The sequence below is a fragment of the Alosa alosa genome, chromosome 3, assembly GCF_017589495.1.
Source record: "Alosa alosa isolate M-15738 ecotype Scorff River chromosome 3, AALO_Geno_1.1, whole genome shotgun sequence".
In the NCBI taxonomy this organism is placed as follows: Eukaryota; Metazoa; Chordata; class Actinopteri; order Clupeiformes; family Clupeidae; genus Alosa; species Alosa alosa.
In genome coordinates this window covers 26,133,942-26,151,881 of record NC_063191.1, presented here as the reverse complement: position 1 = coordinate 26,151,881, position 17,940 = coordinate 26,133,942, and the positions used below count along the sequence as shown (strand labels likewise).

Sequence of the window (17,940 nt, the reverse complement as noted above, 5' to 3'; positions counted from 1 at the left end):
TTTATTTTGCTCATAGAAATGTATAGTAAGGACAATGTAATGACCTACACATGGAATTTAGATTTTTTTCAGTTAGCTGAATGGAAATTCTTTCATGGAACTCTAGTTCTTCCAGACTCCGTAATGGTAAAAAGTCTCTGTCAAAAGTGTAGTTCTGTGTAATGTCGCCCGAAGTTGCTTTCAACCTCCGACTTATGTTGCACAAGTGTGTACCGCATGTACTCACATATTGCTGTTTGTATACTTGTTTAGCAGTTAAGCCTGTGAATGCTCTCCATTAATTCTGTTAAAGTAATTCTTCCACTTTACTAATATGTTGTCTCTGTGTTTCCTGTATATTGTGTGAACTTATATAAATTGACACAATATACATCAACAATACCTATACATCGATATATGTATTTGTTGATGTAAACAGTATTGTTTGCAGTTTTTCCACATTACAGTTACAGTACACACTGGCATGAATATGATTTATATATTGATATTTGATTTATATATTGATATATTTGATTGATATATTGATATATTCATAAACTATATTCAAATACCGAATATTAAAGATAAAAAAAAATAAAAATCAGTCTTTATTGTAAATACACATGAGCCCCTATACATGTTTCTAACTTTGCTATTTATTCCACCCCCCCTTCCCTCAGTGGAAGTACAGGGAGCAGTATGAGCGTGCCAAGGACAAGTTCACCCCAGTGCTGGACACCCCTGAGCACCAGGTCCACAAGCGCAGAAAGCAGATCAGCGATGTGAGTGCCCAGTTGTACTGATGCCATTTGTTGGTGACTCAATATGGATAACTAAGCTATTGCGGTTGTGTGAAACCAGTGGTGACATTTTTCCGTATCAATTCATTTTTAGATTGTTTACAAGATGGAGTATAACAAGAACAAAGCTAGGGGCTACACTTTGCCCCATGATACTCCTCTGAACCATCACATGAAGAGAGTCAAGGAGATCACCAGCGACGTAAGTCTACCTTTAACTTCACTCATCTTCTGAAAAAAAAAAATTACAGATCCGCCAGCCAACGTTTTCTGTTAAGCACGATTTCCTTTCAAAAAACAGCTGAAGTATAAGGAAGTCTATGAGAAGAACAAGACCCATATCACCATGGATCCAGATGCCTTCGACATCCGTGCTGCCAAGGAGGCCTACAAGAACATCAGCAATGTATGTGGTCCTTCCGTCTACCAATTTTGTGTGTGTGAGTGTTTGGGGGGGGGTTGGGGTTTGTCTCAGAGGGTATTTTCTACCCCGTTCTCTTCTGAACACCTAAACCCTAACACTTATCCACATCCTTCCACTCCCTTTTAGCTTACCTACAAGAAGAAGTATGAAGCCAACAAGATGAAGTGGATCTGGACCGCTGACAGGCCTGACTTCCTCTACCATGCCAGGAACCAGCTCCAGCAGAGTGATGTGAGTCAACCTCTCCTTTGCAAGTCCATTACATTGTCTATATGAACACATGGACAGCAGTTCAATTTCAAATTGCTTCATCTCTTTGTCTTGTTTTATCTTTTAATTGTGAAGTTCTGCAATTTGATTTCACCGTGATTACCTTCTTATCCACACAGATTGATTACAAGTATGACAAGGAGAGTCTCAAGGGCTGTGTGATTGCAGTTCCAGAGGACAAGTTGACAGAACTGGCTAAGAAGAATACAGAGATGTACAGTAATGTGAGTCATTGTGCCTTGTTCAAAGACTGAAAGACAACAACAACACGTTACATTTATATATCGCTTTTCTCGACACTCAAAGCGCTTCACCGTGAAGGGTTGGACCTCACTAACCACCACCAATGTGTGAAAGATAACACATGCCCCCTGCTGCAGTGAGGATGAGCTTGCTAACAATCTACTGTATGTCTATGTTCCTCTCCCTCTCTCTACTTCTTTACAGGTGAAATACAAGCAGAAGTATGAGGAAGCTAAGGGACACTACAGGGCTGTTCTGGACACTCCACAGATTCTTCATGCTAAATCAGTGGCTACTCTCGTCTCCGAGGTGGGAATTCATCCATCCATCTATTCATTAATCTTTTCATTCATTCATTTGTTCATTCAAGCATCACACATTGAACAGTTTGAACATGGCAGGTGTTAGCACAGTGCCCATAATGCTGCTCTTATTTTGTCTTTCAGAGTAAATACAAAGAGGCCAGCAAAAAGGACCAACAGTCTGGTTCCTTCACAACCCTGCCCCAGACTCGTGAGACCGTTCACAGCAAGGAGATGGCCAAAATGCAAAGCGGGGTACTGCAATCCTTCTCAAGCATAATCATTTCTTGAACATCTCCTTTTTGTCTACAACATTTCGTATGATTGAGATATTTTTTATATTTTTTATATTTTTGCCCATACCCTAAAACAAACCCTCCAATGTCCCAACAGAAACTGTACAAGAAGAAGTTCGAGCAGGATAAGGGCAAGTCCAAGTACAATGCAATGATACTTCCTCCTGATGTTCTGCATGCCATGGACGTGGCCAAGAACCAGAGCAACGTGAGTTACACTCCTACAGTCCAGCACATTAGAGGTGTTATTTATTTGCCATCCACTTACTGTACTGAAATTACAGACTAGCAGTCAACTGGACAGTGAGTTTCAGTCAGGCATTTTGGTCTTGACATCATGTAACACTAATACTGATTCCAGGTACACTATGACGATCTTTGGCATTTGTTCCAGAGGTCTGAGGTCTACACAAGGGTCTGATCCAACAAAGCCGTTGTGGTCAAGTGGTAGATCAGTGATTTCTTTTTCACCTCTCTTTTTGCAGATTGCATACAAGCAACAAGCCAAGGAAAAGCTGCATTACACCCCAGTGGCAGACCGCCCAGACATCAGGAAGGCCACTCAGGCTGCTAAGCTCATAAGCGATGTGAGAAGCTCTTGAACACATGAACCCACCAAATGCATATACTTCACTACTGCACCACACATTAACAACATCTACACAGTAAATACCAGTAGGAAGTGAAATCTCATTGGTTAGTGTGGTGTCCCTGTCCCTGTGTTTACAGGTTGGCTATCGTGACAAGGCTCGTCAGGAGGCAAGCCGCGGAGGGTCTCTGTCTTACCGCCCTGACATTGCCCTGGCCACAGAAGTGTCCAAGTTGACTAGCACGGTACTGTTACCTCATCTGGAACTCGCTACATTGCTCATGTGATATCTGCTATTGTCGTTAAATGCAGCAAATGTATGAGACAATAGGTTGCTTACTGCCCCCCCCATCAGTCACCACTGATAGTTTTTCGAATTATTGTTGCAAGGTGCGGTCTGTGTTGCCATAGTATTGCACTGCCAAGCAGTAGCAGCAGTAGTAGTACTCCCCTATTCCTTCAGTGCTTCAGCAGAGCTTGTCCAGCCACCCTTTAATCCCCATTAATCTCCATGTCCAGAGCGGTCCATGTTAACCCTAAGTGTCTAAAACCCATTCGACCAGCTGTAATATCCTTTCCTTTGACATCATTCCCCTTTAACCTGTCCTTGTACCTGTTTTATGTGATCCCTCCCTCCTATTCCCCATCCCTTCATATTCATCCCATGCTTCCTCCCCCCCCCCCCCCTCTCCCTCTTCTTCCTGTGCCTCCCTTCACTGCTCACCCCTGACTTCCCACTGCACTTTGTAGGAGGATAGGCCAAGCCTCCATGGAATCGCCTCCATTGACACCCCCCAGATGCGCCACATTAAGAAAATGAGTGCCCTGACTAGTGATGTAAGGAGGTGCCCTGTGCCCATGGGGCAGAGGGCTGCCATTTTTCCTCTCTGTCTGTTCCCGTCACTTCCTGTTTCTGCTTCTCTGACTGACTGATTGATTTCTTGTAGCATGCACAAGCATAATTTCAATCACAAACTGAGAAAATAAACAAATATACAAACAAAAACAGGATACGCAAGTATATTACAAAAAACAGGACATACAGAAAAGATTTTTCATTTTTTGACATAATTTTTGTCTACAGGACTTTCTACATATTCCCACCCACAACCTACCCGTGTCCTATCCTAGTCTTCTTTGTTGTTGTTGCCTTTTTCATTTTCATTTTTTCGTATTTTTTTTTGCCAAAGTTGCTTCTGTGTCAAGCAATGCTTTGTAGTAAAGCCTCCTAATGCTCTTTCTTATTTTTTATTATTCCCTTTTTCACAAAACAACATCCTGTCTTCAACAGTATCAACACATTTTACCATGTTTGAGCCACCATGACATGAACTCCGTTATCGTCCCTGTCTGAATGCTATAAATTGTTGGTGTCTTGCATCTTTCGTATTACTCATGTACTCAAGCTGAGAACTCTGCAGATCTGCCTAAAACAGATCTTTAGAAATTTGCTACAGCTCCAATTCCACTCTAGGTGGCATAGTTGACCATACAAATTGTACACACTCTTGGCCTGTGGTGTTTTTCCAGTTTTTATTTTTGGATCTGCACAGTTCTCAGGCAACCCTTGCTTGATGTTAATTGACATTATTTTTCCCTTTTACCAACCCAGAGTATTTCTCCACAGAAATGGAGTCTCCTTCAAGACGTCTTTGCTGCTTTGTTTAAAAAGCTTGTTCAACAAATTATACACATAATACATACATTCTATATAGACATTTTTGCCACTTGGGATCATTGCATAATCAATCAGTACTGAAAGAGCTATTCAGGCCTTTCAAGATCATCTGTTATGGCACTAGTTCCAACTGGCAATGCATGTTTCTGTCAATTAATGATATGACCCCGTCCAAAGCCTTATTTCACTATTGGTAAAAGCATGCTCATCAAGAGAACATAAACACATATTTTGTAATATTTTGCTCGCCAGCTACCGGTATATAAAATTATTACTGTGATTGTTACTTACATTTTAATGGGTGTTCCTTCCCAGGTGAAGTACAAGGAGAAGTTTGACAAGGAAATGAAAGGACAGAGGCCACAGTATGACATGAAAGAGAGCAAGATTTATAAAACTCTTAAGGATGCAAATACTCTTGCAAGCGAGGTAAATTTGACAATTGATAATTCAATGAAAATTTATTTTTTATTTACCCCATAAGCATATTCAAATGACAAATCCATCATATATCTATTTGTGTGTGTGTGTGTGTCTTTGCTTTTGCTGTTCATAGGTGAAGTATAAGCGTGACCTGAAGAAGATCCACAAGCCTGTGACTGACATGGCTGAATCCCTGTCCATGCAGCACAACCTTAGCACCAGCAAACTGTCCAGTGATGTAAGACATCCATAACCTCCCCCCACCCGCTAACCTCCCTCACTTTTTCTTTTCCCTCCATTTTAACCTCCACATACTCTTGCCTCCCGTCATGTAATATCCCTCCTCCTCCTCACTCTACCACAAATGGCCATCTCATGCCATGGCTCGCCACTTGTGTCTTTTTCTTTTTTCCTGAACCTCATTTATTACATCCTTGACACCTAATTCTGCAGGAGCATCATGCGGTAGTGACCCTTGCCTTTCTCACATACTGGATTTTAGCCTGGTCAGTAACAACATTTTTTTCCCATCCATCTCTGATCTAAGTACTAGAGTAGCATCTACTTTAACCTCTAACTTCAAATGCTGTTAGATTTCTACACCCTTTCTTCATATAACGAAGCCTCTTTTTAACACCTTTTTCCTTACCAAACATCTTTGTCATTCTTTCTTGTCTGCACTTTTGTAATATTTTTGTTTAACTTTTTCCATAAATATAGTACAAATTAAGCCTAAAGTATGTATTACTTCGTTTTACTTTAATTTAAAAAAAAAACAACAAAAAACAATATCAGTTGTATGCCTTTTAATATTTTTAATTTTTGTCCTTTTTTATCTTTACTATTTTAATTTTTGTTCTTTCCTTTTTTTCTTGATGTTTTGATTACCTTTTTGAAATGGGTGTGAGAAGGCTTTGTATATTGATATTGGTATTGATACTGAGCTGTTTTATCGGGCGTTCCCTCTCAGTACCGATACAAGAAGAAGTTTGAGGAGAGTAAGGGTCACTACCTTATGATCCCTGACACACCTGAACAGCTTCACCTCAAAGAGGCATCTGAACTGCAGAGTCACGTAAGTCAGACCGTGTCAGTGAGGGGTCCTCCAAGCCTATCCTGCCGACAACGCCAGAACTACTTCCCTCACGTGTGTGTGTGAGAGAGGTGAAAAGTCCAAGACCTTCTCATCTCTCAGGTCCTTCGCCATCCTACCCTCCCGGGGCTGATGGATGTGTTTGTCTAGTGTTTGTTATTGTTTTTATTTGTTTGGGTTTGGTTGTCCTGTAAAAGTTGTTTTACTGGAGAGAGTGGTCTGCAGGGTTATGCGAGGCAGTTTTATGTTGACAGTAAAACCTTTCCCCACGTCATTAAGGCTGGAGCCAGCAGTGTACATTATGTTGCTCTCCTTTTCACTGTAATAATGTTCCATCTAACTGGGGGAAAGGTCTTTTTAGAATTGCACTGCATTGTGTGATTAGTGTGCTATTTTCTGTGTTTATGGCTCCAATGTAGACGGCAGTAAGGTCTATGGTGCACCCTGAATGCAGAGTGATGTTCATATTGTGCCAGTATGCCAATATGGTATCATTTTGCACTGACACCATGACACAATTGTTTAAAACACAATTATTTGAGCCATAATTGGAAACAAACACATCCCTGTGTATCCCTATATATTTTATTGTACCTAACCTGCAGCAGCACCTTCTTTCACGTTAGTGTCTACTGAGTAATGTATGGCAATATCTGTGATGGCAGGTCAAGTACAAGGAGAAGTATGAGAAGGAGAAAGGCAAGGCCATGCTGGACTTTGAAACCCCCACGTATGTGACCGCTAAGGAGGCCCAGCACATGCAGAGCCAGGTAAATACAGAATTCTGACGCTTCCAGAGAACACTGGTTGGGTAAATAACATTCCTTTGTTCCACGCTCTGTGGAAGTTTACTCTGTGGCTTGTGTAAACCTCAGAAAACTGTTAAGTGTGAATATAAATGTAAAAAATACAATGACAGGAAAAAGTCATAGCTTGCAGATGGATACCACTGTGAGTAAAACTGTGCATTTATGTAAGTTATTGGGTCAATATTTGCTCTCTGGATCCAAAGGCAAGGTAGAGTATGTGGCTTGCAATGTATATGTGCATCCTACCTAACAAGTATATGTAATTATGTTGCCATGTATCGTCTGTTTGTGTAATATATAAGTAATTCTGGAGATATGTCATCCACAACAGGTAAAATATATTTTAACAACACTCGACCCTAAAACACCTAGACTGTCACTATATGTTGAGTGGATATCTTGAAATGTTTCCACCTCTCTTAAGTACAACTGGGTGAGTCGTCAAGGCACAATGTGTTGTGACTCTGCCTCTTTGATTCTCACGGCGAATATAGAAAGACTATAGGAAGGACTATGAGGAATCCGTGAAGGGCAAGAACCTGTCAGGCCTGGAGATCACCCCGGCCATGTTACATGTCAGACATGCCACCAAAATAGCTAGCGAGGTAATGGTTGGGCCTTTTCATACTCTTGTCCTCTTCCCGACCCTGGTAATCATACTAAGACCACCACCATCACCTCCTCTTCTTAATCTACTGAGTGCTTTTCTTTGGGAAACGTTAAGTCACTCTACACCCCTTAAGTAGTAAGCCTGCATGATTCACCTACCTATGATAATACACCAATTAATTCCTCCCTGTTTCATAGCTTCCGATTGTGTCGTACTGTAGGTGTTTTAGTGTTTTATTGTTGTTTTTTTTGTTCTCGTCGTCTATTTTTGACTTATTTGACCTCAAACATCACCCACCCTTCCATAACCTGCGTAGTTTGTGTGTGAAATAACACTGTCTTGGTTTTGGCTTGTAAAGGACTGTCCTGTTGCCAGGAGCAGTTAAGTTATTATTGGATCGTGGTAACATTTCATATTGTTCTCATTAAATCCCAAACCTTTTGTTTTATTTTTTCAACAAAGAGCGGTGATGTATTTTTTGTCTTTTGTCAAAATGTCTGATAAAAGATGTATCACATTTTATCAGGTTGCTTACCTAATTCACCAATACCTTCCTTCCATCATGAAATATTATTAAATACAAATATAATGTATATATAATCTTATATAATGTTTTTTTACTACTGTAAATCTAAGTTAATTCCATCTGAAAGATCTAAAACAGATCAGACCCCATTTTAATTGATTTGGACTAAAAGAAACTGCACTGGTTGAAGGGAGGCTTGGTGTAATTGTGTCCTGTCCTGAGGATGAGCAGTACTCTGCTATCCGCTGGCGTTACTGCGCAGTTTGTGTGTGTCCTGCTGTATGTCTCTCTGCAGTCTCTCTTGTTCTTCTCCGCCATGTAGAAAGAGTACAGAAAGGATCTAGAGGAAGGGGTGAAGGGTAAAGGGCTTACAGTACTGGAGGAAACTCCGGAAATGCTGAGGGCAAAGAATGCTACTCAGATCCTGAACGAGGTAGGTCTGCAGGTCGACTGGAGATTTGTGATACTCCTCTACATGATTTCCTCCTTTCCAATCCCTTCCTTCTAGCTTAGCTGCTATACTAACAGGCGATTGCTTCAATTTAATGATACCTTGTCCTTTTGGTGTGTACTACTAATTCTTCCTGACGTCACTAACATACAAAACCTTATGAAGGATCCTCTGCTGCCGTTACCAGTTTAATGAAGTATGATGACAAAAAAACTGTCTTATTCCCACTAAACATGACTTTGCCTTACAGATGTAACTGGACTCTCCAAGTCACATAACTCCTCCGTAACACAGTTTTCTTTATTATCCTACGGATTTCTGTTGTGTTTACATGTCCTAACCATGGTAACCTAAACCAAGGTGTGACATATTGTTGCTTTTGTAGCTCACACTACAGAGTAATCTATTCATAGTATTTTACAGTAAATTATTTCACTGCAAGATAGAATTGTTAATGTCTGTTTGTGGTGTCATTTTCAACATCAGTAATAAAAATAATACTTTCTGGGGGTTGCAGAGAGTGTACAAGAAGTCTTTGGAAGAGGAGATCAAGGGCAAAGGAATGTTGGCTTTGGCTACAGACACTCCAGACTTCATGAGGGCCAGAAATGCTACTGATATCCTCAGTCAGGTTTGTCACAAAGATATCATATAACTTGCATGCCACCTGGTATGATTTGGGATTTGGGACTGACTCGTGATGTTTCTGTATGTGCCATCTTAGACCAAGTACAAGCAGGTCGCTGATAGGGATCGTTCTATCTACACAACTGTGATCGACACCCCCGACATTATCCACGCTCAGCAAATCAGAAACATTGTTAGCCAGGTAAGTGAGTCTTATTGCACTACTAACACTACATACCATACCGAATTTGTCCCTTTATTATCATTTTACAAAAGACAAAACAGCCTTCTCTGTCTGAAAGCCGGAGCTGAACATAGTTTTAAGTTACTTTAAAATGTTGCATACACTGTAGGGGTGTAAATATAACAATCACAGTTCGGAGTGTACCTTGGTTTTGAAGTAATGGTTCAAAAAGGTGTCAAATGTCAAATGTTTTTGACGTTAATTGACTAAACTGACATATGGCCCGCTACTTAATATATATATGTGTGGGAACTTGAATTTGAAACATGGTCCGCAAGCCAAAAAGCCAACTGTTAACTACTGTTAAAGACTGCATTTGGTACATTTGGTACGCATCTGTATTGAACCTAACGTCCTGCACATAACCAGTTTGGTACAAATATGTGTACCTTTACACCCCTACTACACTGGTATATTGGTGTGATTGTTTCCCTTACGAGTGTAATCACCCAACAGAAAAAGTACAAAGAGGAAGCTGAAAGAACCATGTCTCACTATGTGCCCGTCATGGACACTCCTGAGATGCAGAGAGTGCGTGAGAACCAGAAGAACTTCAGCACTGTAAGTGTCGTCTTCATAAGCCCTGTCTGTTGCCCACGTCTTTGGTGTCTTTTCAGTCAAACGTCTTCTTGTTTTGTAATGTCATGCCATGTAATGTGCCTCCGTTCAATTCTCGAAGCCTACTGTCCCGTGTTGCTTTCAGTTTTGTCTCAACTCACATCTTAGGTTTCAATCTATGGGTAATTTAAACAAATCCAATCTTTCAGATATATTTTTGTATATGAAATAACATTTTAAATATGCATCAAACATTAAATCCCAGAGTTAATTTATTTTTACTTTTTTTTTCTTATTACCTTTTTTTTCCTGTGAAGCATTTTTAACTGCCCATGTCTTTTTCTTTCTCTGTAGCTTCAGTACCAGACTGACCTTAAAAACAGTAAGGGCAAAGTTTCAGCAGTAGTGGAGACGCCCGAAATGCTTCGTGTTAAAGAAAATACAAAGAATTTCAGCTCGGTACTTGCTGCTCATAAGTATTTTTTGCCTCTTTTTTTAGTTTTTCTAACCATGTAATTTTTCCTCATTTTTTCTTACACTTTCTTGATTTTTTGTGATTCTTTTCTCACAGCTTTTGCAAATTAACAGCTTTAGTAATTAACAAATATGAAGATAACTACAAATGTTGTACAGGCCTATACAGATTATAGCTCTTACATTCTTGTTTAAAACACTAGTGTTAACCTTTAGAACAACTAAATTATGATGTTTTGTCTTCTGTGTGAGTTCTTCTATGGACTACTGACCAGCTTTGGTTGAAGTGTGTACATGTTTAAATGTGTGAAATGTGTGTCTTTGTGTGTGTCTCACATTTATGTCTTAAGTCAATGTTTTCTGTTTAAATGGTGCAAAACTTTGTCTGAGGGGCCTTCCCAGACAAAAACAAAGCAAACCACCCTGACTTTATTTTATGTGTTGCTGCTCTCACCCGTCCACATGTTAAAGATTCTTTACAAGGATGATTTAGGAGGAGGAACAGCAATCTCTGAGACCCCAGAGATGGAGAGAGTCAAACGCAATCAGCAAACTATTAGCACGGTACATTCTGGTGTGACGCTATTCTCATCCGCCATATACCCAGCAACTCTCCACAGTCCCTCCCCATGCCTAAACATAATCTCTCTTTCCCAAGGATAATGCAGTCACATTTAATTACCATTCTGCCGTACCGGTGTTTATACTAATTTTGTGAGGTTATTCATTCGCAATCCATTAATTAATAGTATAAACCTTCAGAGCTTCGATGCTATAACAAATGACATACATCAGCTTTTTAATTAAGACTTCATAAAGGATCTTTTTTTTGTCATACATTCCGGTAATTATGTGTAAACAGTGGTTCTTCTGTACCATCATGTAAAGATGTAATGTCATTGTGCATTCTACTTGTAGTTTAATCTTGGGGGAAAACATTATTCAAAGCCCGAAAGGAACTATTCTTAAATTGTGATGGACTACACAGTTCTGTGTACAGGTTTACAAATAATTTTTAAGTGGTGATGGTGTCACAGTACAGGTTGGTTCGTGTCATGTTGATGATTTCTCCTGTTGCCTTTTTAATTTGTGCTGAACTGATTGGGGCTGTAGACAAAGTACAAAGACTCTCTGGGGCAAGGTACATCCATACCGGATCTCCCTGAGGTGAAAAGGGTCCGAGAGACCCAGAAGAACATCAGTTCGGTAGTATTCTCCAGTTTCCATAGAGACCTACCCCAGTAACTACCATGTTACTCCATCATCCCCTAAAACACAGTGCAGCCACATGTGGCTCTACATTCCCTTGTAACTCTCCACAATGGCAATTCATGACCATCTTGATTCATTTTTGTCAAGATAAGTCTTTGTTTCCTGTATACATTTTTAAACAGGTGATGGTGTCACTTATGTCGGTACCTGTCATGTTAATGATTTCTCCTGTTGCCTTTTTAATTTGTGCTGAACTGATTGGTGCTGTAGACAAAGTACAAAGACTCTCTGGGGCAAGGTACATCCATACCGGATCTCCCTGAGGTGAAAAGGGTCCGAGAGACCCAGAAGAACATCAGTTCGGTAGTATTCGCTAGTTTCTAGAGACCTACCCCAGTAACTACCATGTTACTCCATCATCCCCTAAAACATAGTGCAGCCACATATGGCTCTACATTCCCTTGTAACTCTCCACAATGGGCAATTCATGACCATCTTGATTTTTTTTTTGTCAAGATAAGTCTTTTTTTCCTGTATACATTTTTAAACTGGTGATGGTGTCACTCATGTCGGTACCTGTCATGTTGATGATTTCTCCTGTTGCCTTTTTAATTTGTGCTGAACTGATTGGTGCTGTAGACAAAGTACAAAGACTCTCTGGGGCAAGGTACATCCATACCGGATCTCCCTGAGGTGAAAAGGGTCCGAGAGACCCAGAAGAACATCAGTTCGGTAGTATTTGCTAGTTTCTAGAGACCTACCCCAGTAACTACCATGTTACTCCATCATCCCCTAAAACATAGTGCAGCCACATATGGCTCTACATTCCCTTGTAACTCTCCACAATGGGCAATTCATGACCATCTTGATTTTTTTTCACTTCATCATCCCCTAAAACATAGTGAAACCATCATATTACTTTAACTTGTTCTCTCATAACTTTCCACAATGGGCAATGGACTGACCTTGATTCAGGTATTTTTACCAGTATGAACTCCAAGTACTACCTCATCAAATTCCATAAACTCCATAAATCCTGGGAACTGTTAACAATTATTATCAAATTTATTTTCCCCCTCCTAATTTCCTCTGTGGTTTTGAGATTAACATTTTTGATCATACTTTTTTTTTAAACAAATTTGTTTGGCCATTTGTGTTCAAACAAATGTTTTTCTTTTTCAGTTTTTAACTTTTTATTATTTTTTTATTTGTTTACCACATCTTAAGGGTAAGACAACACATTTTTTCTTGTTTGTGACATTTTTGAAATCGTTCTTTGTTGCCATCTTGCTTTTACTTTTTGAAAGATTCGTTACAAGGAGGATTTGGGAGGAGGAACATCAATCTCTGAGACCCCAGAGATGGAGAGAGTTAAACGCAATCAGCAAACTATTAGCACGGTACAGTTCAGAGTGCCAATTTTCCCCCTGCCCCTGCCCCGTCCCACTGAACATCCCCTTTTGTAACATTTTGTGAAGAAAACCCAACTGGGTTAATAATATTCCCTTAACCCCATTTCCAAATCGCAACTCAACACTACTATTGTGTTTGTGTTGGAGGTGAGAATTCTAACCGGTGGATCTTGTAACAGAAAATGCTGTGCAACAGTGTAACCAATTTAAATTAATAATTTAAAGACATAATAGTTGTCTTACATAACATTTAAGGACATTTAATCAATTTATTTCTGGGTGTTGTGTCTTTGTTATCTATTGTTGTGTTGAGTGTTGTTTTCAGTGTTCATTGTCCTGTTGCAGTTTGACCATGTGTGCCTTGTGCGTTTCTGTTGTCACTGAGTATGACGTTTGCCTTATACGTTTCTGTTGTGACTCTTGCCAATCCCTCTCTGCATGGAACTGAATCGGATTGTAGATAAAGTACAAGGATTCCTTGGGTCAAGGCACAGCCATACCGGACCTCCCAGAGGTGAAGCGAGTCCGGGAGACCCAGAAGAACATCAGCTCGGTAGTGGAACCACTGAGGGGGTTAATTATCGAGTGACCCCTTTCCTATTAACCTTCATTCCATCTATTCCCTCCCAAAGCCATTCTCACTGGTTCTTACTGGTGACTCTACCTTATTTCCCATCCTCTCTCCATCCTTAACCCAGTCATCACTACAGAGGCAAAAAGAAGTAGTAACCATTTGAGTTTTGTGTGGCCTTTCTTTCACTATGGTGAGATGTAACCTCCTCTCATCATAATGTACCTAGGCTACCTATCCATCGATCTACCCATCCTCCTCAACCAAATCCACTTCATTAATCCAAACTAGGTCCTGACATAGTGATGTGTGCAAGTGTAAACATTCCACGATTTGATTTTTTTTTTTTTTTTTTTTTGTATTTGTATTTACCCTTTACCCCAAAGATTATTTTTGTTAAGAAACCCCTTATTGAAATCAACCCCCAACAGCCTACTTTGTCTCCAGTGTTTCAACTGTATCCCTCTTGTCTTGGGCCCATTGCCATCTTTGTTAATGATGGTCATGATTATTGATGGTCATGCTATCAAAAGCAAGAATGTCAAGGGCCTGGGCTACAGTGCGCCTGTTATGCATGTTGTCTGACTGCCCCTCCCATGGGCCACTGTCCTTCTCCACTCCAGGTTTTGTATAAGGACCTCTCGGCCAAAGGAACGTCTGTGGTTTTCACTCCAGAGATGGAGCGGGTGAAACGGAACCAAGAACACATTAGCTCGGTACTCCTCAGCGGGACGTGTGCTGGCGTGCTAGAACTAGCGTGTTAGCTAGTCACCTAAACTTTCTAACTCCCCTCTTGCTTAGAAGGCTAATAACATTAACTCTCCATCGCTCAGTTTAAACATAACATTGTATTGAATACTATTGCTAAAGTTTACCTGTGTAAAAGTCCATTTTCATCCGTTGCCACCTGACCCGTGTCCTAGGCTACCTCCCAGCATGGGACACACATTAATTCAGCCCCTTTGACGGTTTAGGAAACCATGCTAATTCATATGTCTGAGATCACAATAACACCCTAGTTTATCGTGTTGTCATTTCTGTCCATTTCCCTCTTGGCGTTTCCACCGTTTCTTAACTTATACACTTGAGTGGGACTGCTTCAAGTAGGCCTACCTGGTGCTGTCTCTGACGTCTTGTTTGTGCGGTTCTCTCCTGTTGCTCAGGTGCTGTACTCTGACAGCTTCCGTAAGCAGGTGCAGGGCAAAGCCGCCTTCGTGCTGGACACTCCTGAGTTTAGGCGCGTGAAAGAGACACAGCGCATTATCTCTGGGGTGAGTTGAGCTGTCAAGTACAAGTTTTAGGATGTGTTCACGTTTATCTTCATCATCTTGACTGAATAATAATAAAAAAACGATGATTATTATTACATTTTAGAAAACAATACTGTTATACTGTATTAAAATATGTTTTTTTTTTGTATTTACCATGTATTCAATTATGAAAGCAGGTACTATGTTGACTACCTCCGAAACCCAGGTGTGCAAACAATCTTAAATATGTGGTCCAACAGGTCAGATACCACCAGGACTTTGAGAAGAGCAAGGGAAGCTTCACACCCACTGTGAGTGACCCAGTGACTGAACGCGTGAAGAAGAACACTCAGGACTTCAGTGACATCAACTACCGTGGCATCCAGAGACGAGTTGTGGAGATGGAGAGAAGGCGTGCCGAAGAGCACGACCAGGAGACCATCACAGGTAAGCTCTCTCCCTCCGCACACACTCACATGCAAACGTGAGAACAGGCCAGACTCTGGTCAACCTCTACTATATGTGCACAGTGCACCCACTGAGGAAAATCTTCTGTTACATGCCCAATTGCCCATGCTCAAGCTATGCCAGTGTTAAAAAGTTGTTTAGTTTCCCTGCCACACCATACATAGACACTGATATAGTAACGATAAAATGCATACCAAGGTCAGAAATCACTTTCGATTTTACTCATGTACACATGAGAATACATGAGTTGTATATAGTATTCCTGGACACTTGTTTTTGTACATCTCCAACAGACCTCCGTGTGTGGCGCACAAACCCTGGCTCTGTCTTTGATTATGACCCAGCCGAGGACAACATCCAGTCCAGGAGTCTGCATATGATGTCAGGTGAGAAATACCCTATAACCAGTGGTTAAAGTGGGATTTGGCAGGTGGGGAAACCCTAAAATCCAGTGTCGGTGCAACAGGGAAGAATGACTCACCATTGGACAACATATTGAGTATCATGGTGTAGCAATACTTTTTGGACAAGAATTGCTAGCTTCTTGGTCACCTCTGTACACTACAATATCATCTCGCTATGTCGTCGGTATGAAAGTATATATTCAAACCCCCAACCCCCACACACACACACACTTTAACCCCTGCCTACACATATAGTACACATATAGTACCTTCAGGTAGATAGTATCTATCAGGTAACACTATAGTATCTTACAGTAGGGCTGCATTTATAAACACACATTTAGTGTCAAAAGCACGTCCCTCAGCACTCTAATGTGAATGGAATCTAGATTTGACTTTACTGTGACCTCTGACCTCTCCCTCTAGTTCAAGCCCAGCGTCGCAGCAAGGAGCACTCTCGCTCCACTAGTGCCATGAGCGGTGGAATGGGTGAAGAGAGGTCGGAGTTGTCAGGTGAACAGGACCAGCACATGTCCCTCTACAGCAACAATATAGCTGCCTCATCGATAGGTAAGCTCTGAAACTGATCAGTTTGGTCAAACTGGTCAGACTGATAACCATCAACCACCATCTAACAACAACTTTTGTGCACAGGCAAATGATACTTAAAAAAAAAAAAACGTTCAGGTTACCATTACCTCATAATACAGATTAAACAGGCATCTGAGCGAAGTAGTGTTAAACTATTGGTTTGACTGTGCCCTATGCAGGTTACCAGCAGGCCAAGACTGTTGAGCTTCAGCAGAGGTCATCATCAGTGGCCACCCAGCAGACTACAGTGTCCTCTATCCCATCACACCCCTCCACCACTGGCGTGAGTACATCCAAAACACAAAACCTCAACACCAAAGGGGTCAGTCCAAGCACATGGCTTAGTAACAAACCTGGGTAAATTAACTCTTAAATGATAATTAGCCTCCCAAATAAAGCCACAAACCTTCCATCTTTTAGTCTTAGTCTTTTAGGTTTGCCACTTCTGATTTCACTCACCCACATACTTGAAATACCCCCAGTACCTCATTCTACTCATGTTTTACCTGTAGTTTGAAGCAGCCTCTACCTACTTGGTGAAGAGAACTAGTGAATGGCATATCCCTTTATTATCCCTGATAATGGTCCGATTTTGTTGTTCTTTCACAGAAAACTGTTCGTGCCCTGTACGATTACGGTGCCGCTGACACCGATGAGGTGTCCTTCAAGGATGGTGATGTCATCGTGAACGTTCAGTCCATTGACGAGGGCTGGATGTACGGAACAGTGCAGCGTACTGGCAAGACCGGCATGCTGCCAGCCAACTACGTGGAAGCCATCTAAAGACAAGTCCAGAGCCCTCCTCCTTGTCTCCCTCCTGGAGTGAGCGTAGTACTCATTCACTGGGTAAAATTAATTTAAAAAAAAGAACAGAAAAAAAGAAACTAACATCCAAGGCTTCCTTCATCAAATGTTACTTGTTTAGTGGATAGGCTTAGTTGTTGAGTATGTTAAGTATGTCTGAAGTTATTTGTTAATGCAGGCTTGTTTGCCTGTCTCCCCTTCCCCTGTGGATGTATTATGAGATTTTAAAATGCTAAAACTGTAATAAACACACCCGTATATGACAGACCACTGTAGGATTATTTATATTTTACTGTAGTATTATAACACAAAAGTATGAATTGACTGAGAGCCCAGTATTTTTGTAAAATGCATACAACACTGACTCACTGTCAAATGTGATATTCCTTGAAGACTTCACAAGAATTGTAAAGTTGTAAGAGAAAGAATGGGCGTAATGTACTATGCACCTTTCCCCTCATGGGAAAGCATAATCTGAAAAGACATTTCATTTTTTTGTAAATGAACACTGAACATCAACTGAAAGGTGATGTCGGGTTCACTGTAAAAAATGTGAGAAAATACAAACTCCGAGGAGACACCATCCTTCCCTCTTGAAACGCAAACCTGTGCTGAACAGTTGTATAAGACGAGCCTCTTCCCTCCACTGCTGTAGGCTGGCCGTTACTTGCATGTGTGTTTTGTTTCTTCCGATTCCCTTGGTGTTAGGGCATGGAAGTGGTATACCTTGAATCAGTAGCTAATAAAGCACACCAGGCTTCTGCAATATATATTTGTGTTGTCCCATCTATTGTTGGCCAGTGATAATGTTGCTGTGTTACAGTTTGTGATG

At 40.8% G+C, this 17,940-nt stretch overlaps 1 protein-coding gene and 1 long non-coding RNA gene across 18 annotated transcripts in view; one reads left to right on the top strand and one right to left on the bottom strand.

Annotated features, from left to right (window-relative positions):
• Positions 1 to 17,876, top strand: part of neb (nebulin) — a 63,171-nt gene extending 45,295 nt beyond the window's left edge. For 6 of the 17 annotated variants that reach the window (XM_048239597.1, XM_048239610.1, XM_048239608.1 and 3 more), the window contains 30 exons: positions 660 to 761; positions 874 to 981; positions 1,081 to 1,185; positions 1,330 to 1,434; positions 1,593 to 1,697; positions 1,921 to 2,025; positions 2,163 to 2,273; positions 2,412 to 2,522; positions 2,800 to 2,901; positions 3,044 to 3,148; positions 3,654 to 3,740; positions 4,897 to 5,010; positions 5,138 to 5,242; positions 5,975 to 6,079; positions 6,763 to 6,867; positions 7,401 to 7,511; positions 8,365 to 8,475; positions 9,011 to 9,124; positions 9,218 to 9,322; positions 9,821 to 9,925; positions 10,277 to 10,381; positions 12,916 to 13,008; positions 13,481 to 13,573; positions 14,215 to 14,307; positions 14,755 to 14,862; positions 15,102 to 15,288; positions 15,603 to 15,695; positions 16,140 to 16,283; positions 16,484 to 16,587; positions 16,914 to 17,876. In XM_048239597.1, the coding sequence (XP_048095554.1) occupies positions 660 to 761; positions 874 to 981; positions 1,081 to 1,185; positions 1,330 to 1,434; positions 1,593 to 1,697; positions 1,921 to 2,025; positions 2,163 to 2,273; positions 2,412 to 2,522; positions 2,800 to 2,901; positions 3,044 to 3,148; positions 3,654 to 3,740; positions 4,897 to 5,010; positions 5,138 to 5,242; positions 5,975 to 6,079; positions 6,763 to 6,867; positions 7,401 to 7,511; positions 8,365 to 8,475; positions 9,011 to 9,124; positions 9,218 to 9,322; positions 9,821 to 9,925; positions 10,277 to 10,381; positions 12,916 to 13,008; positions 13,481 to 13,573; positions 14,215 to 14,307; positions 14,755 to 14,862; positions 15,102 to 15,288; positions 15,603 to 15,695; positions 16,140 to 16,283; positions 16,484 to 16,587; positions 16,914 to 17,087 (3,315 nt within the window). In that variant the 3' untranslated portion in view covers positions 17,088 to 17,876. The remainder of the gene's footprint in view (positions 1 to 659; positions 762 to 873; positions 982 to 1,080; positions 1,186 to 1,329; positions 1,435 to 1,592; positions 1,698 to 1,920; positions 2,026 to 2,162; positions 2,274 to 2,411; positions 2,523 to 2,799; positions 2,902 to 3,043; positions 3,149 to 3,653; positions 3,741 to 4,896; positions 5,011 to 5,137; positions 5,243 to 5,974; positions 6,080 to 6,762; positions 6,868 to 7,400; positions 7,512 to 8,364; positions 8,476 to 9,010; positions 9,125 to 9,217; positions 9,323 to 9,820; positions 9,926 to 10,276; positions 10,382 to 12,915; positions 13,009 to 13,480; positions 13,574 to 14,214; positions 14,308 to 14,754; positions 14,863 to 15,101; positions 15,289 to 15,602; positions 15,696 to 16,139; positions 16,284 to 16,483; positions 16,588 to 16,913) is intronic. The other 11 variants (XM_048239596.1, XM_048239598.1, XM_048239600.1 and 8 more) reach the window with 10 other exon arrangements.
• LOC125292367 lies at positions 8,311 to 14,791 on the bottom strand. Its single transcript, XR_007193167.1, has 4 exons — positions 14,705 to 14,791; positions 12,185 to 12,296; positions 11,816 to 11,927; positions 8,311 to 8,382 (listed from the first exon to the last, which is right to left on the bottom strand). It is a non-coding gene; the product is annotated as an uncharacterized LOC125292367 (long non-coding RNA).
• Positions 17,877 to 17,940: the final 64 nt, after the last annotated feature.